The sequence below is a fragment of the Aythya ferina genome, assembly GCF_964211825.1.
Source record: "Aythya ferina genome assembly, chromosome: 4".
Lineage (NCBI taxonomy): Eukaryota > Metazoa > Chordata > Aves > Anseriformes > Anatidae > Aythya > Aythya ferina.
The window spans coordinates 67682004-67709938 of NC_140300.1; the positions used below are offsets into that span (position 1 = coordinate 67682004).

Sequence of the window (27935 nt, forward strand, 5' to 3'; positions counted from 1 at the left end):
TTAAGATGCTTGCAGTGTTTTAATCAAAACGTGAATTTGTTTTTCTACTGGACAACTGATTTACATTATTGTCTTTGGTCTCTTCTGGATCCAGGCTGCAATAGCAGGAAGTGCTTGCACTCTGTCCCTGAGAGCCAAAAGCCTGGGGTACTTGTCTGCCAGGTCAGGTTTGCAGGACAGAAGTGTTGTACTGCATACATCCCAATAGAAATCGGCCCATGTTACCTGGTGGAAAGGGGGGAGAACGCAGTTAGTTTTAATCAGTAATCTCAAAAGCTGGGACTACTAATAGTCTCTGCAAACTACAAAAATGAAGCACGGATTGGTCTGTTTTGAGCTTTTTTTCTTTGAGCTGGTAATTAGATACAATGCAAAGCTTAACAAATAAAAAATAGTTAATATTTGTAGGAAGGACTTGTGTTTGTTTTTTTTTTCTTATTTTTATATATTAAATTGAGCAGTGACACGAAGCAGAATTCTAAACTTGTATCTCTATGAACTAGTACAAAGGCATTTAAAAAGTTTTGTGTTAACATGGAAACTGGCAAATCTGTCCTGCTTTGCCTTTTCTAAAGGTATGAGCAAAACTTGCTTTGCAATTAAGCAACCAGTTGTGTATCAGTAAGAAAAAATACATATTTTTTTTTTGCAAGATACCATGGGATGGCGTAAAATCCAGAAATTCAGCAATAGCCAACAATTGCATTTTACTGGCAGTCTGGTTGGCAAGGGAGAAATAAAAATAATACTTACAGATTTCCCCACCAGCCATTGGTTATCCCCCAGGAAAGCATCCAAATCTTTCAGTAACTCAGGTGCTTTGTTGGTGAGGATGTCATTAAATGCTTGTTGCTGAGGGAAGAACAAAGCACATGCATGTCAGTGGGTATGCACAGCAGCCGGCAAAATTGAATTCTTGGGGGTTTCTTGTGAGAGAGATGGACAGAGAAAACTGGAGAAGGTGACGGTGGAATCGTTTGGTCTGGCCCAAATTTTAAAGTATTCCCTGTTTCTTATTCCCTGCTGCTCTTTGGAGGAAGGAATCTGTTAACATCCAGGTAAGGATTAATGAAGCAGAAGTAGCAGATATTTAAGATAGATAAAAAGCAGCAGCAGGTGTCAGTTGAGTATGTGCAAATGGGCACTGTACAGCTTCTGAAAACTGAAGTAATTACCTGTGAGGTGTGTTAGATGCCCCAACACCCAGGCTTTGACTCAGTGAGCCATGTGAAGAGCCAGTTGCTCCCTTAATGCTCCAAGATGCTGAGTGCTCCCACAGAGCAGCGTGTGGTGGTGCTGCTCATCTACAGGTATTAACAGGGCAGGAGCCCTGCACTAGGTTTGGGAAGAATTCAGCTATAAAACTAGACATGTAGGGGACTGAAGCTCATGGTCTCTTTCCCCATGCAGTCTATCAAATTTCCAGAATCCCATAACCAAGTCTTTCCTGCTGTCAGTCAAATCTTGGCCAGTTATTTGTCTTTGCCTGCCCTTCTTATGTGAAGCATGCAGCCAGGTTTTTGAGCTTTTGCTGGATGCATCTTTTAACATTTATGTTAGTGGGTTATTTTCAGTTTTTGTCCACACAACGAGATTTGGGTTGCTTAAAATACGTGGTATTGAAGGCTAAGGTCTGTACTGAAGGGTACCTGCCTTATTTGCATGTTAGGGGATGCAGGCTAAGACCGAGCAGTGGTGTTTCTCTGCCATTTCCCCTATCAGAAAGTTTTGAGGCCGCTCACAAAGAGTTAACTGTTTCTCAGGGATAAGGAAGGATTCCTCTTTTTCTCTGGCCACCTGCGTGGAAACGAGTGAGATTGCGAACTGCTGTGATCAGCTGGCCTGCCGTGTGGCACCGTTGGTGCAGTTAATATTTGACTTTTTCTTGGGGGAATGCGCTCAACATAGGTTAAACAAGCCCTGCTGTATAATAACAGTTACTTTCAACAGCTTTGAAATTCAGGTTAATGAAGAAAAAATAAAAATTAGAAAAGGCAGCAGACTAGATGCTGGCTGGAATACAACCACTATTTCTGCAGACCAAATTGAAGTCTTGGCATCTCCTTCTGCTAAGAGCTCAGTAACTGAGTGCTGTTACTGCAAGTAACAGCCAGAAGTTTGCAACCCAGAAATGTTGTAGCTGTAGGGTTTTTTTGTTTTGTTTTGTTTTGTTTTTTAAGTACCACCTCCTGCAAAAATATGTGTGGGTATGTAAGAATGTATTATTACCCTGCATTATATCTTGCAGTCAGTAAGGCAGTGATCTGTTCCACCTTCCACCTATGTTCACTTTCCTTTGCCTGTTTTCATTTTCTTTCTTTTTTTTTTTTCTTGCTACTGGATAGCTGACACTCAAATCGTGTCAGAAAGAAAGGCGTTCCTCCTGTCACAGAGGGAAATTTTCTGACTTTTCTCCTTTGCCATGTGTAAGTTATTTAAATCTTTTTGGCTCACAAGTCTCCAGTACTCCACACTTCCACCACAAGGTGGTGGCAGTGGATCCAGGAGGAGAAAGGGAGAATTAATAGTGCCAGAAATACCAGAAACACCCAGAACAGCAAGGTTTTACATCATCTTTGGCCCCCACACACACCCTCGCAGCATACGTGCACTCAGGCACACCAGGCTTGCCTGTGACCTCTCCTCCCTTCTGTGTTCGGCGGTGGTGGCGTGAGCTGGGCCTGTGTTTGGGAGCAGTGCTTTGGGACGAGCTGGGGCACAGCCGAGAGCTTCCCCGTGACAGAACAGCAGGACTGTGGCAGCCGTGTTTCTGCCCTGCTCTGTGAGCAGTAGCGTGGCTGTTCCTCCATTGCTTTAAAGTCATGAGTCAAAGCTTCCCTCCCCACGTTAGAAAACTTCAGGAAGCCACTAGGCGATGAAGTAATTGGTGTTTTTGAATACTGAAACTTACACATACGCTTTCCTTCTGCAAGATTTCAGAGCGCTGTGGTAAATTTCATCGCTTATTATTATTTTTTTTTGTCAACGTTTTGTCTTTCACACTTTCTATAACCCAATATTCCACTCAGTCTGAAATGTTTGGAGGCAGGTGGCTGCACTGGTGTTTAATGGTTACGCGTGGTGTTAACACCACGTTCCTGAAGGGATCAGGTCGTCTGCTGGGTCAGAGCTGTGCATAACCAGTACGACGCTGGAGTTCACTCATCCATCGCCCTGTCACTTGAGCAACAAATCTGCAAGGCTTGCATTTGCAGTTCTGGTAAGCGAGTATAGCGAGAGAGACAGATACCAAAAACCCCAGGTGCTGTGGGACTTGCCTGTGACTGTGTGTTAAAGGAGCTGTGGCCCTGCGGTACCCTCAGCGTTGGTATTAGCAGAAGCACCAAAGAGGACAGTGACAGGGCCTAGAGGGTCTGAAGAACACGGTTGTGGTGACAGTGAGGGAGGTGAGGATATGATCCTCACCTTTTCAGCAGCACCCACAGCCTTATGCTATTTTCATAATTAATTGAAAACATTTGTCCCTGGCAGCTGCAGTTACTGAAGACTGACATGAAATGTCAAGAAGAAATCAAGAAGTAAAAATTAAAAAGTGTAGATGGGATGGAGCTGTTAGTCCTGCTGAGTTAGCAGAAATAGAAAGACTGGAGTTTAGTCTGTGACAGGACACAGGTATTACAGTGCTGGCTGGGATGGGAGTGTCCTGTCTTGCCCCTCTGAAGAGCAGTTTGATGTGTATATACAGATATATATATATATGCATGGCATCCTCAGATCCTCAGTGTAAGGTGAACCAGGGAGGGAAAGCTGAGGATGACCTATGGCTGCTTCCACTGGGAGCAAAAATCAGGTGGAGGAGGAGGAGGAGACCTTGGCTTGGTTACTCTTGAGGAAAAACCACAAATGTCCTCCAGCTCAGCTATGTTGGGGTGAGTTACGATGATGGACCTAAGGGTTGGCATGTGCCTGTTTTTCCAGGAGATGCCAAGAAATGCATTTGTGGCTTAAGTGGTATCTTTGTTTAAATTAGTGATTGTCTTACTTTCACTTCCTGATTTTTCTCTGCCCATGGGAAAAGTGTCATGAAATCATCGATGGTGTCCACGATGGCATCAGCCAGGGCCTGTTCCACGGGAGTCTGACCTGCCAGCCCTGTGTGAAGCAAGCATAAGAAGGGAGGTTACAGCAGCAGCATCTATTATTTGCACTGACACGTAAGCAACATGGTCTGAATTTTCCAGAGGGATGCTTCTGTTGCAGTCTGATGGGAAAAGCCATCAGGGGAATGTTTAAGTGGGAACTTCTGACTGTAAAAGGAGCACGGTTTCAGATCAGCATCCTGATAGGCGACTGGCAGGGAGGTGGTGTGGGTGGAAAGAAGACTTTCCCATCATTTTTCGCTGCCTCATATTACCACGTGGAAGCTCGTCATTCCCTTCCCTTGCAAGTAGTAGATGATATCAGAGATGGAGGAAATTGGCAGAAATTTTATTGCTAGACATGTGAAAATACGTCATGCTTGTGTTCTGGAGAATAGTGCTGGGTGGTTCTCCCTGTTTCCTCAGACGGAAAACGTGGGATATTTTGGAGACATTTTGAAAGGCAGCTTGTGTCTCTTTGCTGAGAATACTTTAAAAAAAAAAAAAAAAAGATAGTACTCACTTCCCAGCCCGTCTTCAGTTTGCTGATGTTCAGCACACCACCAACACATCTGCCTTCAAACAGACTAGGTTTGCAGATGAGTCTGAATGACAGCTAGCTGGCCTAAAGCAAGCCCTGACTACTCTCTTTGATTACTGACATTACTAAAGAGTCTTATATCACTTGATCTAGCCGGTTGAGTGCTTTCATAGCATGTAGTATTTAAAGATGAGTGAAGTCACCATCTGATCTAATCTCTCTGCCAGCACAGAATAGTTGCCTAAATCTGCTTCAGAGTGCTCTGTCTACTGGCTGTGATAATCTCTAGTGCTTTCAAAGGTTCCTCGCTCTGGTGTTTCCACCTCGCTACAGCCTCCCTTGAGGTACTTATAGAGAGCGATAAGGTCGCCCCTGAGCCTCCGCTGAACAAGCCCAGCTCCCTCAGCCGCTCCTCGTAGGACTTGTTCTCCAGGCCCCTCACCAGCTTCATCGCCCTTCTCTGCACCCGCTCAAGCACCTCCATGTCCTTCTTGTAGTGAGGGGCCCAAAACTGAACACAGTACTCGAGGTGCGGCCTCACCAGAGCCGAGTACAGGGGGACGATCACCTCCCTAGCCCTGCTGGCCACACTGTTTCTTATGCAAGCCAGGATGCCGTTGGCCTTCTTGGCCACCTGAGCAACTGCTGGCTCATATTCAGCCGACTATCCACCATCACTCCCAGGTCCTTCTCTGCCTGGCAGCTCTCCAACCATTCCTCTCCCAGCCTGTAGCTCTGCTTGGGGTTATTGCGCCCCAGGTGCAGGACCCGGCACTTGGCCTTGTTGAACTTCATGCAGTTGACCTCAGCCCATCGGTGCAGCCTATCCAGATCCTCCTGCAGAGCTTTCCTACCCTCAAGCAGATCGACACACGCACCTAACTTGGTGTCATCTGCGAACTTACTGAGGGTGCACTCGATGCCCTCGTCCAGATCATCGATGAAGATATTAAAGAGGACCGGCCCCAGCACCGAGCCCTGGGGGACGCCACTAGTGACTGGCCTCCAACTGGACTTGGCTCCATTCACCGCGACTCTTTGGGCCCGGCTATCCAGCCAGTTTCTAACCCAACGAAGCGTGCGCCAGTCCAAGCCAAGAGCAGTCAGTTTCTTGAGGAGAATGCTGTGGGAGACGGTGTCAAAAGCCTTGCTGAAGTCAAGGTAGACCACATCCACGGCCTTTCCCTCGTCCACCCAGCGTGTCACTTTGTCATAGAAGGAGATCAGGTTCGTCAAGCAGGATCTGCCTTTCATAAACCCATGCTGACTGGGCCTGATCGCCTGCTTGCCCTGCAAGTGCTGCGTGATGACTCTCAGGAGGATCTGCTCCATGAGCTTCCCTGGCACTGAGGTCAAACTGACAGTTTAGCTGTCTGGAAAAGTACCCGGAGAGCCGTAAGGAGTCACAGGGACAGGTTTTCTGTCATGCAGAGACAGGAGAATAAAGTTAGTTGGCCGGGAAAGTCAGGCCAAAGCCCAGGCATTTAATGCAGAGGGAAACTCAGATGTGAAGGGGATTATTTGTTAGTTTTCCTCTAAATGTACATAGCTATGGTGCAAATACAAAGCTCTGCCAAGTGACTTCAACCAAACATCATGGCACTTCATGCTGCAGACTGTTACTTTGAACCGTGCTGTTTGGTTGGTTGGTTGGTTTTTATTCTTTATGTGAGTGGCTCTAAATTTTGTCATACAGCTCCAGTGTCCTGCAGAAATCCTTCTGCCTGGTTGGGCTTGTCAAGCTGTTTGCTTCTGTTTTTGCTGTGATTGGATTTTTTTATTTAATTTTTTTTTTTTTTTTTTTTTCCAAAACGTGAAAGGCTGGTGCAGAACAGGGCAAAAAAATTGTCAAATGTGTTACCTGATTCTCTGGCAAGGTATCTTGCTATCGCCAGGCTCTGGTGAATGATAACTCCGTCTACTTCCAGAATAGGGATTTTGCCAAATGGGATAGCTTGGAGAGAGGAAAAATAAAATAAAATTTAATCACAGCCCTTAACAGTGGAAGTCTGTAGCAGTTGCACTTTTACCATTCTCACCCTTGGAGGGAAAGCATGATTAGAGCACTTAAGAGTTTCACAGTATTTCTGTAGGGAAATGTTATAGACATAGTCTAAAAAGAAGAAAAGTAAGGTTAAGGAGGTAACCAGATCACAATGCAAGAAGGCAGCTGTAGTGTAGAAATCAACTATTGCATTTCCTATTTCCTAGCCTCCTGCTCCAACGCTTGAAGAGCCCCTAGATATCCTGAATTCCTTAATAGGAATATTCTTCAATAGAGACTTATTTTTCTCTTTCTTCCCTGCTTTCTTGTTCCCAGGAGAGTGACTGTCAAGGTTAGGCAAAGCACTGCTGAAGATTTTGTAGTGCAGGATCCAGCTGAGCTATGAAATGCAAGATTGGGCCAAGACTACAGAGTTACTTTTTTGCTTGCTGTTGATTTAAATTCAACAGCAGTGATTCAGAGAAGTATCTGGATTTCTGAACTTATCTTGTGATGAGCCATTTCACGTGACAGTTCTCCAAAACAGATGGTGTGAAAGCTTATCTCACCAAGAAACAAATACAAATCTCACACTGACACAAATACTAAGGAGATATTAAAATCTACTTGACTTGGCTTGCATTCAAAATAAAAACTCAGTTATGGGGAAAAAGCCTTCAGACATTAAAGATAGGGGAAGGCAAACTAAGCAGGCGTGATGTATATGTGTAAGAGTTTGATATAAGAAATAAATCTTACTTTTGAGCCATTGATTTAGTAATATATTGTATGTGAAAACTTGGGCTGCTGTTGTGCTCTGTTTTGGCCAGCATGCTATCAAATGGGGCTGGAACCTTGGAACAAAGCTGAAGCTGGGAAAAACATGGAAAGCTGGAAAAATTGAGAAGTAGGTGACCACGGGGTCATCAATATGATACGTGGCAGAGAATTCAAGGTGCAATAAATCATGTGTAGCATAGAGGGAACACACTCTAGACATCTATTCTGGTTCCCTCACCTATTCTGGTCACTACAAAAGTCTTCGCTAGCTTGTGATTTAAGAATGCCAGCAGAGTTGGCTGATGGGGTGGGAGATTTCTCTGATTACTCTGTAAGTACAGGGCTTCCCTGAATGTCATCGCATGCAAAGCAATGTGAAATTGTCTCCTTTAGGGTGGTGAGAATCCACTTGTGGGAGCCTGCAGCTGTTTCCCAGAGGAATTTTAAATCTCTGTGTTTCAAAGGATGTTATACGATAAATTTGGTGTATGGGATTGCAAGTGCTGATCAATCCAGCCAAATGCTTTGTATCTGGTCTTCATCTTCATTACACTTTTTGTAAATAAGATGCGTGCTCATCTTAAGACTGACTTGCAGTATAAAAAGTTGGTGATGGAAAAGTGAGAACATGGGCTTTTGGAAAGGTGCAAGGTGTTTTCAAACCCAGGAGAACTGCCTTTATGGGACTGCTGGAATGCCACTGCTATTCCAGGATTTAGTTCTTAATGAGCCTGATCTACAAAAAAACTCTGTGTGCATTGCTTAAGTAGGTTTCCTAAAAGCAGTCTAAATTGCTTCAGTCTTTGCATATACATTCTTCCTGTGAATCATGGAATCATAGAAAATCCTGAGTTGGAAAGTACACACAAGGTTCATCGAGTCCAAAGCCTGGGTCCCCAGAGGACCACCAAAAATCAGACCACATGTCTGAGAGCACAGTCCAAATGCTTCTTGAACTCCAGCAGCTCGGTGCTGTGACCATGTCCCTCGGGAGCCTGTCCCATTGCCCGACCACCCTCTGGGTGCAGAACCTTTCCCTAACCCCCAGCCTGACCCTCTCCTGTCCCAGCTCCATGCCGTTCCCTCAGGTCATTTGTTTTAATTATCATTTTAGATATGGCTTGGATCGGACTCCTTATTAGCATAAGCTATGGGAAATGGAGGAATCCATGTGTCAGTTCAACTCAGTGTGTTTAGTGATTTAATTTTTTGTTGCTCCTGCAGGTAGCTCAGCTCAGCTGCCTATTAGATGTATACCTGCTTTCCACGAATGCTACTGACATCTCTGCTTTTCTGACCCCTATTCCCCCTGTGCTAAGAAAGTGCACCCCAGATTGTATGGGATCTCAGGGTTAGTGATTTGGAATGCTTCTTCTAAAGCAGTTGAATAATGAAAGGAGACACATAATGAAGCCTGATGCACTTGTGACCTGTTTGCAAAAATAATAAAGTTGCCACATGGCTCTGTGGTTTAGCATGCAATATGTGAAAGTCACGTTAGGTACGAGAATTTAAATGTCAAATCTATATCTGCAGAATTAAATTGGCAGCTGCACAAAACGTCCAGGATTCTTGTGTGGATTTTCTCTGCATCTGAGCACAGTACCTTTTTTTTTTTTTTTTCCCCAAGTTCAGTGCACTGTGAGGCCAGTATAAATTTCAATGCTGATGACTAGCAGAAGCAAGAGAGTGCAAAGAGAGTTAACTGCTTTACCCCAGGGACCAAACATGCAATGCTTGTTGTTATTGAAACAACAACTGACTTGTTGCATAGAAGACTTCACATGTTTCTTATCCAGGGAGCAGCAAGGTCTTGAGAAATCCGCATATTGTTTCAATGAGAATCCAGACAGGAAAAGAGCATCCCAGCATGCTGAACTGAAAAGATCTCTGGTGGTGAAAATCAGAAAGGTTTTGGTTCTGTGCTGTGGACTTACAGTGCAGAATACCCTGGGCACCAGTGTGTCCAAAGCCATGGAGACATGAAATATTTGTTCATGTCGGATACCAGCACATCCTTCAAGCACATGTGAGTAGAGTGGGTGAGTATGTCACTGCCAGCACTGTCTGCTTACAGTGGTTTTCCAAACACTCCAGACCAAAACAAGGCTGAGCTTGGTGAGAGGGTCATAGATGAAGCGTAGCCATCTCAGGAGCACTGAGGGCTACCCTGAAGGAGTTAACTGGCCCCAGTGAGCGTGTGGCTGGTCCGAAGCAAATTTGACTAGGGCAACGTGACTAAGCCAGCCTCTGTAGCAATAGTTGTCAAAACACAGCAATGACAGTTCAGGTTGGGAAACTGAAATTGCTTAATCCAGGAACAAAACAGACTGTTTTCCAATGAGTTTACACATGGAGGGGAAGTCGAACAGCCACAGCTTTGACTGGCGTTTTACTCTGTTGCTCATTAGAAGGAAAATGAAAGCCAGCTTGTTTGCTTGCTTGATGACAGCAAAAGGAAATGAAACATCTTTTTGACAGTTGAGGAACATGGGTGAAGGTGCAAAAGACAGCTTCAGGGTAGCAGTGTGGCAGTTCTGCTTCTCAGAGATTTGGCCTTTTCTGGATTATTTTATTTTTCTGGTGGCCCACAGGAATTCTAGTAATTTTCTATACCCTCCTTGAAAACATCATTAATGCCTCTTCACACTGTTGATCTGTTCACGTTAAGATACGGTTACCCTTTCCTGGAAAAAACACCCTAATTTTTAAAATTAAAAATACACCAATACAGCTATTGCTTTGCGTGCAGTAGAAATATTCGTACTTACATGACTCATAATGCAGTATAAAATTAATAAATCAGAGTAGATTTTATTGCACATTGTCCCATGGATTTTAAATAAAGAATTATTATTGTGTGATTTATAATGGGATAACGGGGCTCTTTTTTGGTTAAGAGGTAGTGAATATATTGTTATCGTTACTAAGCAATGAAGTCTTTAAAGCATAACAGACAGTAAATGGCAGATATTATTTCCTTTCTTGTGTCTTCGGAATGTGGTTTGGTTATTTTTCTTTCTTATACAGAACAGGACATTTTTATCATTTTTTACGTTGTTAATGGTGTAATCAAGCAGCTGAGATTGATGTCATAGTAAGGTACATGGACTGGTCAAAAATGGGGGAAAATGAGTGTCAAAGCTATGCTTCTTACTACAGTGTCTTCGATGAAATAGATTCTCCTTTGCATTGAAAACTGACCATTACTACTTTCCCCTTCCATTAATATTTAAATTGGATCATGAAAAACACATCAGATACTTCGCATCTTCCAATAGAAACATACAAAATATTTACTTTTTGTAAGGCCAGCAGAGGAGCAAGACCCCTGAGAAGTGGCCAGACTGGAGTTGGAGACATCCAGCATCCATAACTTCTAGAGATGTAGGTCCAGCTTTAGTGGTGCAGCTATTACAACTCAGATTTCCATTGGAAGACACTGCTATGCCCTACCTTTTACCCAGTGCTAGTTATTGGTATACCATTTTAGCTAGAGCTATGTAGCAGCCAGTCTTCAGGAAATGGGGCGGGTGCTCCCTCACAAAGTTCTTGTCTGCTGCCAGATATGTCTAAAGATTCACTTATTAGTTTGGAAATATTTTCAGTGCAATTATTCTGTCAAGTTTCCTGATGACCTTTCACGAACCATTCCGCCCCCTAAGCAGTTTATGGGATGTTTACAACTACTAGTCCAATGAAAGCATAATTTGCTATGACTATAAAGTCTGCGTAATCGTCATTGCTTCAAATTCCTTGAATGAGGGACAGAGCAGTGGCTGTTCCTGCACGCTAGCCCAATATTTCAAGGGGATGCTAACTCTGTGCACGACTGCAGGGGATTCTCTGCTTTATCATGTCTTTTGTCAGTGCAATGGCACTTTTTTGTGAGGAGTCTGTTAAGACAGTGCCTATTATGTGATCGTGCGTGGATCTTGAATTGACTGCAGTATAAATGTGGTACATTCAAGTCAGTCTGCTCAAAAGGAAATGTAAAAAATGAGCTTGCTTACTTATTTTGACAATTGACTTAATATAGAGCAGCAGGTCATATAAAGTTCCTGCTTGAGATTCAGGTGTGCTTATTTATTTATTTATTTATTTATTTATTACATCATATACTAAACTGATCAACACTACTACTTGCATATTAGCTTTCCTAAACTTGTTCATATAAAAAAGACAAATTTTGCCTGAAATGGAAAATTTACCAAAAACTATCTGATTGGTAACAACAGGAAAATCAAAAAATGTTGAGCTACAGAAAAAAATATTCTAGAGCATATAAGCTAAATGACATATGTTTTTAATTTTATAAAACATAAAATTAACATAAACATAAAACCTCTCCCCTGCAAAATAAACTCCTACCACTTGGGTGTAAACAAAATCAAGTGAGACAGTATTTCTAGGAGCAAGGAGTAACTTATTTGACTGAAGAAGCTAAAACGAAAAGCTTGCTGGTGAGAGCCACTTGAAAATGCCAAAACAAACAAAAAAACATCACACTTTTCTGTCCAGTCCAAAATTAAACTTACAGCAGCTGCACGTCTGCTTTCTAAATGAACTTACTGCACATTAATCTCGATGCAGGCATTTCCTATCTTCCTTTCAATTTTACAGAAAAGAAATAATGAAGTCTCTTGCTCAGAAGAGTGGCAGTATTTTCTAACTTGTATGTGATGATGATTTGGGTGGGAGGGTGGTGTTTGTTGTGAAACTGTACTTTAATGTTTTGGTAACTGATGAAGCAAACCTCTCCTCTGTGGAGACAACTCCTTGTGCTCCTAGAGAAAGTCAAAGAATTTGACTTGTTCCCTTGAATCATGAAGAGACTATCCTTGTACTTGAAGGATTTGCAGTCTAAAATGGTTTTAGATCTACCAAAGACAAATGGGCAAATGCAAACATATTGTATGCAAATGTGCATAGGAGTTCTTAATAGAAAGCAGTTTGACTGTGTGTTACTTCTTAACCTCAATGTGCAATGAATTGGGCAAATTTTAATCGTTTTTGAGGCCTACAAAATAAGTGGTGTACCAAATCGCTGCTATTTTAGCTGTTGTTGCATCAAAATGTAGCTGTAATTCCCCCTACTGTTTTAGCACCCTTTTTGTTTTCACCAGGCTGAGATTGGCTAGAATCTGCTAATTGAATATATGTTCTTATGGGAGCAGACACAATGCAGGCAAAATGGGAAAAAATATACCTGAGCTTCATAAGAAGTCATCTCTAGACTAGCAATGACAATAGTGAGAAAATCCATCAGCAGAGTGAACTATGCCTGTGTGTACTCAACGGGTTGGAGGGAAAATTGAAAATTTTTGGCCAAGTTCCTGTAACTCGCTTTCCCAAGGACTGGTGTTTTTTTCTGATGGCCATTCCCTCTTCAATCCACTCCTCCATGGAAGGAACTGAGGCACATGTTGAAAATTCAGGTTAACAGGGAATGCAAGTGGCTTGTTTGCCTTACAGTGAAAGGTTTCATCTGCCATATGAAATGTTATTGTCGTGTTAAGACACACAAACCCTACACAACATAGCTGAGAGGCAATTGTTTCTCATGCTAAGTCATGACATAAAGCCAGCGTTTAGGTGCTTATCTTGGGGCAGTGACCATTGATCTCGTAAGATGAAAGGCTGTTTGCCTTAAAGCCCTGTTGCTACCATTTATGTAGTTTTGCTTCATGATTTGCTTGGGGAAGATTAGTTTGTCTGGAATTACTGTGAGTAACAATTGCTCCACAGAGGAGGAGGACGTGGTAGTCATCAGCTTTTTGGTCTACAGGCAATTTCCTTAGCAATGCTACATTGTTTTGCAAGAACAAGGTGTCTTAACTCTGGTTTTAGTTGAATCTTTTGCAAACTGTCTGCAATGCAGGCATCACTGGTGGCAAAAGCCTCCATTACCAAGTCTTACCGAGGCAGAAGTATAGCATCCAGGTATGAGATGTATTAGCACTTTCAGTAATAAATCTAACTATTTCTTGATATTTGAGAGTTTTCCTGGTCAATTAGCATGATTCATTCCAGTTCCCATCCACTGACTGACTGAAAGCAAAGCCTGAAATTTCTAAACCAGAATAAATTTTGCACAGATGGTTTCCTTAATCAGAGAGCGGTAGCATGTCCTTGGAAATCATTGTACTAAATTTCTCATCTACTGTGAAATTTCATCCAGGCTTCAGTCACAACAGAGGCTGCTATGAAAGGCCATTAGGCAGAAAAAAATGAAAAATCCTAATTAACCCTTAGTAAATCTTCTCACAAACTTTTCACATCACAGAAAGAGAAAGAAAGAAAGGAAGGAAGGAAGGAAGGAAGGAAGGAAGGAAGGAAGGAAGGAAGGAAGGAAGGAAGGAAGGAAGGAAGGAAGGAAGGAAGGAAGGAAGGAAGGAAGGAAGGAAGGAAGGAAGGAAGGAAGAAAGGAAGGAAGAAAGAAAGGAAGGAAGAAAGAAGGAAAGAAAGAAAGAAAGACATCCAAAGGCTAGATGCCCTAACAATCATTCATTAAGGCAGCAGATACAGCTACAGACAGCATGACTTAGGATTTCTAAGGTGCCTCTGCTCCAAGTCTTTTGGTGGTAATGGGGTTGTAGCGGGGCATACACTGTAGTGGATAGGATATATAATGCTTCACAGGGAGGTTCATCCTATGAACACTGACGAATTGTGCACAGAAAGAATTTTCCTGCATTATTTAGTGTGCTGGCTTGGACTCTGGGCATATTCAATTAGAGATGCAATGCCTTGGCTAATAGACCTGCTATTTGAATAACTTTTCCTGAGATATAAATACCTCTGTAGCCTTTAAGTCACTATCTATGCTTTGTCTTTTTAATTTGTCTTGCTTAAATTCTAAAATTTTGGATACTGGCTTTACACATTGTTAATATTCTCTGAACTTTGTTTCAGAACATAAGTTGCTGTGTGCATCTGAATATGTGCATAGATAAATATGAAAAACGTCAAAAATATGATTTTTCCTCAATTCATTTGAATTCTCAGTCTTGCCTCTAGCTTCTGCTTCACTTCCCTGAGTGGGGAGGTGGGGGGAGAGTGGGAGAGAGGCTATACCACATGGTCAGCAAGCTTTAAGCTCAAAGAAAAGGTTTCCAAAGTCAGTCATCTCTAACTGAAAAGAGCCTCTTTCCACTGTTTTGCTTAAACTCTTCTTTGTGGGTTGTTAGCCAATGTTTTCTGGATTTGAAGATCATCGTTTACTTCAACTGCTACAGGACAGCAGCAAGTGCTTGCATATTTGTCATTCAAATCACTGAGAACTTTTTGGGAAAGGGTTGAATTTAATTTCACCCTACAAGAGTTAGGTAGCCTGCTGACTGGACTTACTTAAAGGGCGTCAAAACCTACTAAGAAACATTGCTTAATTAATGGGAATTGCATTGTGCATTAGTTGTGCATTTTCTCCAAATTTAAGGTGCTGTTCTTCCTTCTGGATGTTTAAACCTTCATATTCTGTATACAAAGCATGTGACAACTCCACAAAATGAAGGCACGAATGTTTCTGATTTCATCTACCCAGTCTCCCAACGCAAGCTTGGTTTCATTTGAACTGAGGTTAATATAATGAGCAGAAGTAACACCCAGGTTCAAAGGAGGCTTCTTTAACTAAAAAAACTTGGGACAGAACATGGTAGCCTGCAGCGTGCTCTCAGAAGGCTTTGTAGGGCTGTGCTGTTCTTGGGAACAGCAATACTGACATACCTCTTTTGATCCTTTTTTTTCTTCGTCATTAAGTCATCTGATTTATTTTTCTCTCATCACTTTCCTTTGAAGACCTTTCTTGTTACAAAGGTGTGTCCTTCTTGGCAGTTCTTTTCCAATCTGGCTTTGTAAAACTAGGGTGAAGGCTGCACTGTGGTTTTTGAGACCAAACCCTCTACAGTACTCAAGAAGATTAGCACGTATTTGGTCTGCTTTAGACAGGCAAAAGCTGAACTGAATTGATTGGGAGTAACAGCCCATCTGGATGACAGCAGGTCACTCATTTTAGATTACTTGAAGATTTAGGTCTGAACATCAGGAATGACATTTTGGCTATCTTGAATCTTTGCAATAAAATTTGCATATCTTACATAGAATCTAAGAGTTGAACATGTCTCTCTGGTCATGAAACACATAGGTACCTCCCCAGTTGCATTTTGACATCATATCTACGGGAGCTTTAGATACAAGAATCTGTGCTACTTACTTGGTTTGATTTTGGGCCAGTCTGCTGCTTCTATCCTGTGGTCTTCGTACTTCTTGCCTGAATAGGCAAACAGGTAGCGGCTGATTTCTGCTCTTCCTCGCAGATTGAAGTATGTCAGCTTGTAGTGGGGCATCCTTGAAAGGGAAGTCACCGGGTTACTTTAGACATGAGCAACCGAACTCCTTTTTACCAAAACGCACTGTGTGTGTGTTTGTGAAACACACTCGTACAACGCACTGGACATATTATGCTAAGCTATGGTGTGTTGTAATTTGCAATCACTGCGTTAGTCACTTTGCTCTGCAGTTGTCAGCCACAATATTCAGACACGGGCAACTACAGTTCAACCTGCAGTTCCTCCTTAGATAGCTCCAGAAAGATGGCTTGATTTTTCAGTGGTTTGAAGAACTCTCAGCCTACACTTACTTCTGCTGTGACTTCAAGCCCAGGCCATTTCTGAAGTGTTTCTCAGAGTGAAATCTATAATCTAAAATCATAAAGTGTAACAGAAAATAGCTTCTTTCTTGTGTAGTAATTTTGTTCAAGCTTGCCCTGCTCAGCCTCTAGTGCATATGGAGATTTCATTCAAGACAAAGTCAAAAGAACTGGCTAAGTGTTGAAATTTGGCTCATTAACTATTATTACCTTATTTGCATAGGCAACTGACAAGTTATTTTAGAAACAAAATTTGCTGTGGCAGCTAGTCTACACTGTTGTTCTGAAATAAACACCATCAAATTCTTATAAATTCTTGTACAGGACCCAAAGAAGGCTTGAAATGACTTTGTTAGGTTTCAAGTGAATTTCTTCCCTCAGTTCATGTTTGGAGTCACATTGCAGGACGGTTCAATGTTTTTCTTAGTGTAAGAAGCAACAAGAGAAAACACTCATCAGCTGGATTGTACAGCAAAGATGATGTAGGAAAGATGAATACATAAGGCCTCTTTAAACCAAAAATAAGCTTTTAAACTCTGTGGACATAGCACTTTAATATGAGGGAACTGTGGGCTCAGCTGAGACTTGAATGTATTGGCTAAAAGATCCCACGTCCACTTGTAATGCAAAGGTCTTTCTCATTGAGAATGTTTCAGCCTTAAAGCAGATCTTGTATGCTATTTATCATCCTTTTTATGTACACAAAGTTCATAGTGTTATTAATAGAGCACGCAACACAGACAATTTGCATTGCACCAGTAAGGAAAAGGAACCATCAGTAAGGAAGGGGAACTTTTTTTTTTTTTTTTTAATGAGTAAGCGTTACTGGCCTTGCAAGAGCAGCAACCTTCTATTTAGTCATCTTGCCTTGGAAAACATATGCCTGAGGGAAGATGTATCATCAGCTTTCACTTTAGAGGGAGAGGCTGTTTGCTCAGGGAAAAGGGGAAGGCTTGTACTTCATTCATGCTGAAGTGCACAAACTGCATTTGCCATTTTCTCCTCAGAAGTAAAACCATCCACTTTCCATACAAATAGTAGGAAAGGGAAAAAAAAAAAATCACAGCAAATGAGCACAGCAGAGACTGTTTAATTTCCTATGAAAGACACCTGCTACCCTTCAGCACACAACAGGGTCAGAAGAGATTATCAGTAAAGGGAGATGTTTTAAGGTCAGCAGCTAGGATAGCAAGCAATTGCAGGCAGTGGGAGCTACCAGTGGAGATACCTGCAAGTACATTGTACCAAAAGCATCACTGCCGTTATGTCTGAAGCCAAGGAAGTGTTTAATTTTGTATCGTATAAAAGAGGGAAGCCGCAGGCAAAATGAGTTATATTTTACAATGTGGTTAGTTTCCTACATGTGTTATTTAACAGAAAATAAATGTGCTGTTTGGTAAACAGAACTTGCAAATTACCACCCTAGTTGTTGTTTTCTCTAAAAAGAAAACTTTTGAGAATTCCAAAGTTTTCAAGTGTGCCTCAGGTAAGCGATGTGATTTTGTTACCGTGTTTTCAAACTTTGTGCACAGATTTATTACAAGGCATAGTCTTTAAAACAAAAATCGCCTGAAACCTCTGACACATAATAAGCTCAGGTCATGTGTCAGTGTGTGTAAGAAGAAAGGATGACTTTGGAGGGTGTTTTTGACTTTTTTCTACTTTTGATTTTGTGTGGTCATTTGAGAGGAAGGGACAGCATTTAAGGTATGAGGAAGGCTGGTCTAGAGATGAATGAAGCATAGCTTTTCTGGATGCAAACATCTTGAAACAGTCTAATTTTTACTGTGGGAGAATTTTATATATAGATGAGAAAGAGGAGTACAATCAGGAGTAGTGAGGTGATGTAAAGAAAAGAAAATTTTGGCAGAATATCAGGAAGTCTTTCTGCCTGTTTTAGTAGGCTGTGGAATATTTTGGTCTATCAAGGGAGTAGTGGAAACTATTGTTTGAAATGTTTAAAGAAAAGCTAAACAAATTTCTAATAATATGCTGTAAGAAGTGATTAAATATTTGCAATGCTGATGCATATTTAAGCTTATGATTTTTTTTCCATATGTGAATAACAACCAAAAAAAAATAACCCTACAAGGAGTTTACCAAAAATACTTGACATTTTAGAGGACTCTATAGTTTTATTGTAAGCATGCTTTTGTAAATGTTTGTAGTGCTTGTAGGTTTTATTTCTTATTTGTATTCATTGTGAAATGTCAGGAGTAGTGCTTCCTAAACAATTCCAAGTAGATTTCTAAATGAAAGAAAAGGAGAAAAGGTTGTGTTCGGAATAGTTTGGTTTTTTTTTTGCTAAACTTTAAAGGAAAGAAGATGAGGTTGGTTTTTCCTTTATTTCGTTCTCCCTCTGTGTTTTTTAAAGGAATGAAATGTGAGGAACAAACTAAATCTTTTAATATATATGTATATCCAAAGTGATTGAAAACCACTTTGTTATCTGAGAACTACAGTGCTGAGTTTCAGGTAGTACTAGTACAGAAAAGGGGAAAAAAATATTGCCAAACTGGAATCTTTATGAAGAAATCTGGAGGACACGCAAGTGAACAGTTCCAGTGTCTGCAAGGTGTGCAGTGCTTTTGCTTGTCCTGAGAGACAGTAGATGTCCCTGTCCACTTGTAAATCACAGTTGCACAGCATGCGTTTTGCCCACTTGAGACACCCTCATGTAGAGATCTCTGTTGTCAAAAATCCAGCATTCTAAGTAATGCAAGGAAAAAACTCCTCAGTCCCCCATCTGCACTGTGAAAAACTATGGGTTTTCTTTCCTATAATATATAAAGTCTGGTTCTGTCACTGTTAGAAGATTTTTTAAAACATCTAACATTTCCCTCCAGCAAGCACAACCAGTAGCGTTGGGTTGAGGTTCTCCAGTGTACCTCTACAGAACAAGCTGTCTGTTTGGAAGAGGTGACGCTTTGCTTTGTACATGTATTTGTTTATGTTGGGAGCTCTTTGGGGCTGGGCAGCCAGGGCCTTGCACGGTAGCTGCGTACAAATAACTCTGAGTGCACCAGTCATGGTTCATACAAGTTGTTGTGTAAAAATAAGACATAGCAGACCACTCTGAGGCAAGAAAAAGACATGCAATCAACAGAAATTAACACCTGTGCTGGTGTGGGGGTGATTGACCTCGTAGACAGCAAATTTAGGTGGCAAGTGTCCACCTGTGTCACAGGTTTCCTCTGTGTTCCAAATCAAATGTTTTTAGTTTAACTAATAAACATTTGGTTTCTTATTAATAAAACCCCAGAGAAGGAACTCCTTTTAGATGGTCTATGTTTAACATACATGTATAAGATAGAAGTATGACAGAAGACTCCTGCCAGAACTTGGATGTAGACAAGTAGTATGCAAGTTTGGTAGGAAAGCACTATACGAGCTGACAGAGATGTCAGCTTGAGTTTTTATCAGTAGTTTTTCACACAGGGAGCTCTATTTCATATTTCTCTGCTAATATGACTTAGGGTAGCACTGGTGAAATGGGAGACCATGACTTAGCCACCAGTCAAAATAGAGAAGGTTGGGTCTTCCCAACTGAAGCTGGGTAGCTTGGTGGATATTTTTCCTTCCTTATTAATACTGTTTTTAAAGTAGTTGCTGTTTCTTTACATGGAGTTTGTGCAAATTTGGCCTGAAAAAATAGGTGACTATGTTTGAAATGGATCCAAATCCAACAGCCTGATTTTGAATTTCCTACCAAGGAGGAGGTTGGTACTGTAATTTCAGGTAATTCTTAAATTTACTCACCTATGTATTTTTGTGGTGTCCTAAATGTACCATGCCACCTTACACAACCTAAAGTTCTTCTAATCCATCTCAGCTGAACATTTTCTCAAACCCAGCCACTGGGTCCAACAGTGCTAATGCCAGTTAGGAAACATGATATAGAAAGGAAAAGGGGAGAAGTTGTCTGGCTCTGCTTTTCTTCATGGTATACATAGACAAAAGTGTTGTTACACGTTAAAAGGGTTTTTCCTTAGGCTACTTTGTCAGAAGTAGCCTATACAAGTATAAAGCATGGATTTTTTTATTTTGTTTATTTTTGGATGCTTAGGAGCCAAGAAGAGTTCTGTTACTTTGTGAAGCATAAAGAAATGTATTATCCAGGAAAGGCACTGGTTAAAGGAAACTTACTATGCTTCATTTTACCTGAGAAACACTAGGTATGTTAAGTTTATTTTTACCTGATTGTCCTTCTCAAACATAGAGATTCCTCGTCCCTGTAACTGGAGAGCAGAGGACTAAAGCAGTTCTCTCCTTCCCCAATTTTAAAATGTTTCCCTTTCCAAATGATGTTTTTTTTTTCCTGCTATTTCCACTGAAGCCGTGGACATTTCCACGAGTTACGCAGCCAGACAGGAGAGACCTGTGCGTCTCCCCAGACTGCTTGTTTCTGTAAATTCAAAGAGCCTGTCAAGCTTCTGTCTATAGCACTGAAAAAAAAAAAAAAAGTGAGCTGATAAATAGCCAGGGTTTTGGCTGAAGTTAAGAGAGTGCAGATATTCAACTTCAAAGTCCTTTTTGAAGAACCTAGATGGTCCTCTTTAATCATGCAGCTAAAAGAAAAAATCCTCATTTTCCTCAGAATATGGACAAAAGTCCTTTTCTGAAGCATGAACACCTGCTTCTTTTAAATATGGAGTCAAAAATATTAGAGGCTCAAAAGAGATTTTAGATCTTTGAAAACTAAAAACAATATTTTTTTTCTGCCTAAAGATGTTTTAATTTATTAACTCTTCTTTTGCTGAGAAAATTTCCATGCCTCTTTTGAGGATGAGGATTGGATAATATTGGTAGATTAATGGAAGACTTTGCAAGTCTTCATATGGAAGATTTCAACAGCGGCCTTTGTTTTGACACAACAAAATAAAAACTTTGAGTAGTTCTATATAATTGCTGTTGGCTCTGTTTGCTTCTCAGAGAGTTGATGTCAATGGTTTCTTCCCACTCCACCCCAATTATAGGAAGTAAACTTTTTAATTTGATCCCTTCTTTTTCTATGCCAGATAGCAATCTGGACTTTAGAGAGGAAAGAAAAAAAAAAAAAGCACTGCACCCTCTCTTCTGTTTAACACACAAATCATCTCAAGTAAATGTTTATGCAATTTGATGTAGGACTGAGTTTTGAAATAACAAATCCTAAACATAATAGCTACAGCCTGATACGCCTTAGCTTGATTTTCAAGATTAGATTAAATGCAGACCTGCAAAGAGCTACAAGCACTTTTTTTTTTTTTGGGGGGGGGTGGAGGAAGAGGGGAGTTCATGAGTTTATCCAGTGCATCGGTTATTTGCAACCTGTGGTGGTTGCAAACATGAGAAGGATCCTTAAGGCATTGCCACATGATTACTGAGGAGTGCTAGTAATATGTTCAGTGACCCTGCTATGTGCGTGAGGGCTTTTGAAAGCCTTATCTGTGTTGGTTTAAGCAGAAGATTGGGAAAATGCTTTTTCTGAGAAGTTTTTGAAGGCAAGAGGTTGAAGTGAAAGTAGTTTAGATGGACTGGCACTCTAAGGAACGGTGTTGAAGGAGGAGGTGAGTGTCCATTGGCTTTCTCCCAGCTGCCTTCACAATGATGGCTCCTCGTGTGACTGCAGCCAAAACTATATGGACTCCAGTATTTGGAGTTCATCACAATTTGGAGTTCATCACAATTTGGAGTTCATCACAATTTGGAGTTCATCACATTCCCTTTGAAGTGATTGAGGGATGCTTGCATCTCAGCAGCACAAGGCAGCAGACAGGTGGTGGTGGGCAGATCCAGGCTAAGTACTGTCTTTTTTTGCTAATAACACAGCTGGGAAGGTGTTGCATTTCTAGGTTCCTGAAAGAGCAGTTATACCTTCTTAGATAAAAATGGAAACAAATAAGCTAACATACAAAACAAAAACCAGAAATCCATCCAGGCTACTGTTTCCTGCTTTTTCCATGACCTCCATGGGAGGTATTTTTGTGTGGCAATACAGGCCTTTCCATATGTAGAACTATGCATAGAATCATTACAGAAAATGTTAAAAAGTAGCGAAGTAGTGCTGCCTTAGGATGTAGCGGGCACCTCTTTCTCATCCATCCATTCTCAATGCCCCATCCCCTCAAACCTACCTCTACATCCATCACTGTCCTTGGGAATGCTTTCCATTAGCTGCAGCAAGCCATGGATAAGTATCTAGTGGGGGATACCATCTTCAGTGGGAGGAGGAAGCACCAAACAGGTTTTGTTCCTAACTCTGTTTTAACCTACATTTTTGCTAGAGTCAAAGCAAGTGTTGGATTAAAGAGTGGTTCTTGTATGTGAGCACATGCTTAATTTGTTGAGTGGCCAGCTATCAATCTAGTGCCTTCACATCATCATTACTGAGCCAGACACCGCAGTGGTGATCTGCTCAGTATTGCAACAAATGTCCTGGGAAAGGGCAGCTTCTCCTGCCTCATCTGCCAGGCTCTTTGGCTTATGATCTGAGCATCTGTGATGATTTTGCTTTCTGTTTCATTCTCAGCCTTTTGATTTATAATTATTTGGTCCCAGTTTTATGTAAATAAATTCCTGAAATTGTTCTGTACAGCCTCCCAACATGTAATGAGCTTCAAATGAATAAATTACACACCTGAGAACAAAGGATATGGAAAAATAAAAGTGCAAGAGGATAAATCTCAGGAAATATCCTAGCCACTCCTTTGTCTGGATAATTTCTAAGGAGAGACTATTTAAATCTTTTATTTCCTCATCAGATGTTTTAAAAATTCCCTGAAGCACATTGTGGTAGAACAAAAACCTAAATAATCATAATTCTTGCCAACACCAGTCATTCTTGTAAAATTCATGCCTTGTGTCTGTTTCTGTAGTCTTCAGATAAATCAACACCCACTCACAATACCCCTATAAAGCAAAGGATAGCTGCAAGTTGCTTAGCTGTGTGTTAAGTGGATTTGTCAGCTCTCCAAAAGCAGCTGCTGGTCTTGCCAGGACAATTTCATATCCACATCCTGAACTCTCAAGTTCATCCAACACCATAATTTACGTAACAACCATCTAATCATCTTGACCACCTAGTATCTTTCATTGGGTTTGGAAAAGAAAGAGCCCTTTTTTTCCTCCTACCGCATGCACGTGTGTGTATATATACAAGGGGAACTATGAACACCGGCTCATTCTCTTTGCTAGTCTAAACTGAGTTGTTCTTTAACTGTCACATGTTGTGAATCCCAAACTAGCTGAGATTAAAGAACACTTCAGACATAAAAGAGAAAAGGTTAGATTTTCAGGACAATGTGCATTTCCTGTAGCTACCATGGATGTAACCTGTTATAGTTTTATTTAGTTTGCAGAGATATCTAGCACTGTCCGTGAGGCTTCCTGTGTCCTCCTCCTCCAGCCTAGGCCTGGTGGTGCATACCCTAGTGGCACCAGTGTTTTTATCTCCTGTTTTTTCAGATATTCTGAAATTGGTTTCACAGCAGAATGAGCTGGAGGAGACCGAGGACCCATTAAAGTGCTCTTTGGATACTGCCAGTCTGCTTGAGGAGATCAATGAGGAGAAGTGCGGGCCTACAGCCTCGAGTAACACCTGGACAGAAGGCTGGGGGACCACCTAGGTCTGGTGGTAGATCGCTTGACTTATGTTCATGAACTGCTTGGTGTGTAAATCTGGAACCTATTTGTCCCTACGCTTCAGGAGAATGTACTTATTGGACAACAGTTTACAGCCAAGTCAATCTTTTTCATGGATACAATGAGCGGAGTCTAGCTCTGGGACAGTGACCATGACTTTGGGTTCCTTGAACTGGCACAAAATACTCATTTACCTATGGCACACAGTTACAGAGACTGGTGTATTGTATTTGTTCTTTCTGGTTGACAAGTAAGTTTACCACAGAAAAATTGTGAAGCCTTTCAAATCCTACTTTCTGTATATTTTCATTTGTTCTGTTACTCCTCAAATTCAGCCCAGCATGAGACAATATTTGAAGGATCCTAGTGTCATCTATCAGTGGGTGGGAGTTAGAAATGGCAGCCTATGAAGGTTGCAGTACCCGCTCTCCCATCCCCACAAATACCACCTGGTGCAAAATAGGTGGTGTCACAAGAAAGCTTTGCCATTTGTTACCCAGATCAAAAGTGTAAAAGTGCCTATCTGATATTAGTCTTTGTTTTTTCTCCTGTTCCATTTCATGTTCTTGCTTTACAAAGTCGTCCCAGCAATACTCTATAGTCACCTCTAAGGAGCAAATAGAGTATTTAATTTTTTCAGTTCATTGCTGAAGTTTATTTTACAGAAAATTTAACAAATCAACTATAGGTAAATGAGGTTCTTCACAATGTGTAGGATTTATGTGGAATTTGGCAGATTCTACTTATTTTATTGCATTTTCCTCCTGGACTACCTGGTAAAAGGGTGAAAATATTCACCTGTTTGGGATTTATAGCATATATGATAAGTCTTCAGCAGACGTGAATACACAGCTTTCAGCAGTGTGGCATACCACTTGCTAATCAATACCAGCTGTCGCTGTTAGTGTAATTACTCCTGTAAGATTTTGCTCAAAAACAAGCACTCTCTTCAACAGTTTCTACTTTGTAACGGCTTAATAGAAGGCTGTGTATGGCGAACAGCAACGAGAAATCTTATGAGCAGCAGACTGTGTTCATTGGAGTATGAGTGCTGCACTGAGGACAGCAGGCTGAAACATTTATTAACTGCACAAAACCAGAATTCTAGGAATCCTGATGTATAATTTTGGGGGGGTTAAAATTGAGAGAGCTTCAGGGGAATTTCTATCAAAATAGATCTAGTATGTTTGTGTGCTGCTGAGACAGGATTTTCACATTATGTATACATTTTTAGGGAGTGGTAGATGCTTTTTTGGGTTGTAAACAAAAGCAAACTTCTGAAAGACCTCTCTGACCATTTTTTTTTTTTTTTCTTTCATAGTTTGCAGCTTTTGCATGCAAATGCACTAGCATTTCAAAATAGTTATAAGGATCATAGATGTTCAGGAAAAATACTATAAAGCTAAGGTTGGTTTCTTTGGTTATATTGAAACAAGCAATAAACACTGGCTTTTAGCAGAAGAAATGTGCAGGAAGAGTATAGACACAGACAAATGAAGGCAATGAGATATTAAAGGAAAAAAAAATCCTGAATATATATTCAGAGCATCATTTTGAAACAAATGATAAAAATCAACAATGAAACTCATATATTTTGGAAAGGAGAAAATGCAGCAAGTAGAAGCAGATGCAGAAGGATTTCTTCTATGAAATAATGGTGAGAATTAGGATGAGAGTACGTTAATTCACTGGTGAAGCAGAGGACAGACAGGAATTTGGAAAATGGACAGAACAGTGCATAAAAATGACCTGGATGAATTGGTTAGTGCTGCTTAATATTTATCTAATTCCTCTGACATTAGCCTAGATTTGGTTTGGTTATGTAAGTGAGTGCATATGTCAGCCTTCATGTCTAATAGAATATTGCTTTAAAATGTTTCCTTGTTTACTGGAAGCCCACTGCAGAGCCTCAGGAGCTTCCCCACATCAGCTTTTTGCTACCTTTTCTTTGGATGTATCTGACAAATACCCGGAGTATCAAAGCAGCTCATTACTGATAGTATCAGCTGCGGGTGAGAAGTGGGGGCTTGCTTTTACAACATGCCAGTAATTTACTTCTTTGCCTCCAGAGAAGAAACCTCTGAAACCTGCTTGTAGAAGTGCATGTGATAGTACAGATGTCTAAAGCAGAGCAGGGAGCTTAAAACGCCTGTAAGCAGCAAAAAAAAGTTTTATAGACGGGGCAACTAAGTTGCACATGCAGACGATGTGTAAAGCTTGTGGTTATCCCTCACGGTGTCAGCAGCTGTAGTCAGTTACACTGAATAAATTTAACAAAACTGTAAAAATGAAATACTTTCAGTACTTGCTATACAAGTAGAAATATTTGTCAAAAACAAACACCATGCAGCTGGTATAGAAGCAGCCCTAAGGAGGGCAGAATAAGATTAGAAGAAAGGGGAAAGAAGAAAAGTCAAATTCTTGCAGTAAGGAAAGCTGAAACAGAACTCACTTTGGTGCAGTGCTATGTGATCTCTTCCTCAGTGAACAGGAGCCTCTCTGAGTGCTGAACTCTGTGGAAAAGGCTCATATATACTGTTTATTAATATGCAAACCACTCCCCGTGACAAGTATGCTATCATGATTCTTCCACCACACACATACACACACACCCCAAATGCATCATTTCCTTGGATAACAGAATAACAAGCAAGCTCTTTGGGACTTTTTTTTTTTTTTTTAAAAAAAAAACTATTGCAGTAAATCGGGTACTGGAGTTTTTCAGCTTGAGTTCATGGGCAAGAAATACTTTGAAATGCTTTTTGGGGTAAAAAATAAGTAGGCATCTGAATGGTCAGACAATGTGGATATGAGCAAGATTTTTTTTTATTTTTTTTCTATTAAAAAATAAAAGGCATGGAGCAAGACAAGAAACGTCTTGGCTATATTAGATTATCTCTAACTAACATACAGCCATGATCTGACCTAAGTATAAAACAACATATTAAATACCTGCAATTACATTAAAAAAGAGGAGCCAGAAATAAAAAATAAAATAAGACTTCCAGGCCTTTTTCATGAAGAACTAAGTGATTCAAGAGGTGGTTGTAGTTGTTACCAGCGAAGAAGGGGAAAGAATATTCTAGCAAACCCTGTGCATAAGTAATGCACATTAGTAGTCAGAGCTCTGTGAAGTTACTGGTCCTTATCTTATCTTTTAATGTTTTCCCTCCTTTCTCCAGTTCTTTTGTACTTTGCCCTTAACAAAGTCTGTTAAATGTTGCTGTGCTCTGCTTTTCTGTTCCTGTGTTGCCTACATGCAGTGGTGTTGGAGAAAGACTTGTTGGTGTTAAAGGAATAGGTCTGACTTGTGCCTCACAGATCTGTTTTGGAGTTTCATTCTCTTTTTTTTTTTTTTTTTTTTTTTTTTTTTTTTTTTTTGTAAGTCAGTGGCTGTCAGTGCTCTTTGCAGATGCAGAGAGCTGCACTAACCAAAACACTCACCCCTGTGATAAGGAGGTGCCAGAGCCTTGTAGCTCCATCAGTCACTTGCTGCAGGTCAACCCATTTCCATGCAATAAATCTATTCCAGCAGTGTTAGCAGCTGACCTTTTGGTCACCACCATTTTTTACAGCTGAGAGACAGTTTTATCAAAAAAACAAAACAAAACAAAAAAATTAATCAGGGCTGGTATAATCTGAGTTCTGAGCCAAATTTCTAGGCTAACCTTAATGGTGGCATTTCCTTGCTTTTGAGTTTGCCTTGAATTTACAATGCTGCTTTATGCTTTAATGTTCCTTTCCTCCAGCGTGTCAATGGAATGGGGTAGTTTTGAGTACATCCCAAAGAGGGAAGTTAAAAGTGGTTTAACTAAAGCCATATTTTACTGGCTTTTAATTGGTCATTAAATATTTAAAGCAGCTTAAGGCACCATGGCAGTTCCTTCAGTTGCAGAGAAGCAGCTGGGAATTCCTCTTTCCATTTCATTAGCAGAAAATTGAACTGGAATTTGTGGTTCTCAAAAGCTTTGCTTTTGGTGAAGATGTAAATGGATCTAATAGGAAACAAATTTATCTCATAAATATTTGCAAGGTTTTGAGCCACTATGAAGCTTATATTACAGTAGAGTGTGGAATACAGACACATGTTGAGGGTTCTGGTTATGAACCCTTTTAAAGGGGAAATAAACAATTCCTGGAGAATTCCTTCTTTAACACCCGGAAGCTTGTTCCTACCTTGGCTGGATTACGTGGTAAAGAATGCATGGTAAGAATACCAGTAATTTGCTTTTAATATGAGGTGATTAATGAGTTAAAACT

At 40.7% G+C, this 27935-nt stretch overlaps 2 protein-coding genes across 8 annotated transcripts in view; one reads left to right on the plus strand and one right to left on the minus strand.

Moving 5' to 3' along the window:
• HPGDS (hematopoietic prostaglandin D synthase) lies at nt 1-26262 on the minus strand. The gene is made up of 6 exons (XM_084518365.1): nt 26128-26262; nt 15618-15751; nt 6503-6595; nt 4004-4113; nt 754-852; nt 1-225 (listed from the first exon to the last, which is right to left on the minus strand). The coding sequence occupies exons 2-6, from the start codon at nt 15748-15750 to the stop codon at nt 61-63; spliced, it is 600 nt and encodes a 199-aa protein (XP_084374491.1). The 5' UTR covers nt 15751; nt 26128-26262; the 3' UTR covers nt 1-60.
• Nucleotides 17201-27935, plus strand: part of LOC311436306 (melanopsin-like) — a 73418-nt gene continuing 62683 nt past the window's right edge. For 6 of the 7 annotated variants that reach the window (XM_084518356.1, XM_084518354.1, XM_084518353.1 and 3 more), the window contains exon 1: nt 17201-17538. The gene's annotated coding sequence lies outside the window, so the exon portion shown is untranslated. Of the gene's footprint in view, nt 17539-20118; nt 20228-27935 lie in introns of all 7 variants that reach the window. The other variant, XM_084518355.1, reaches the window with a different exon arrangement.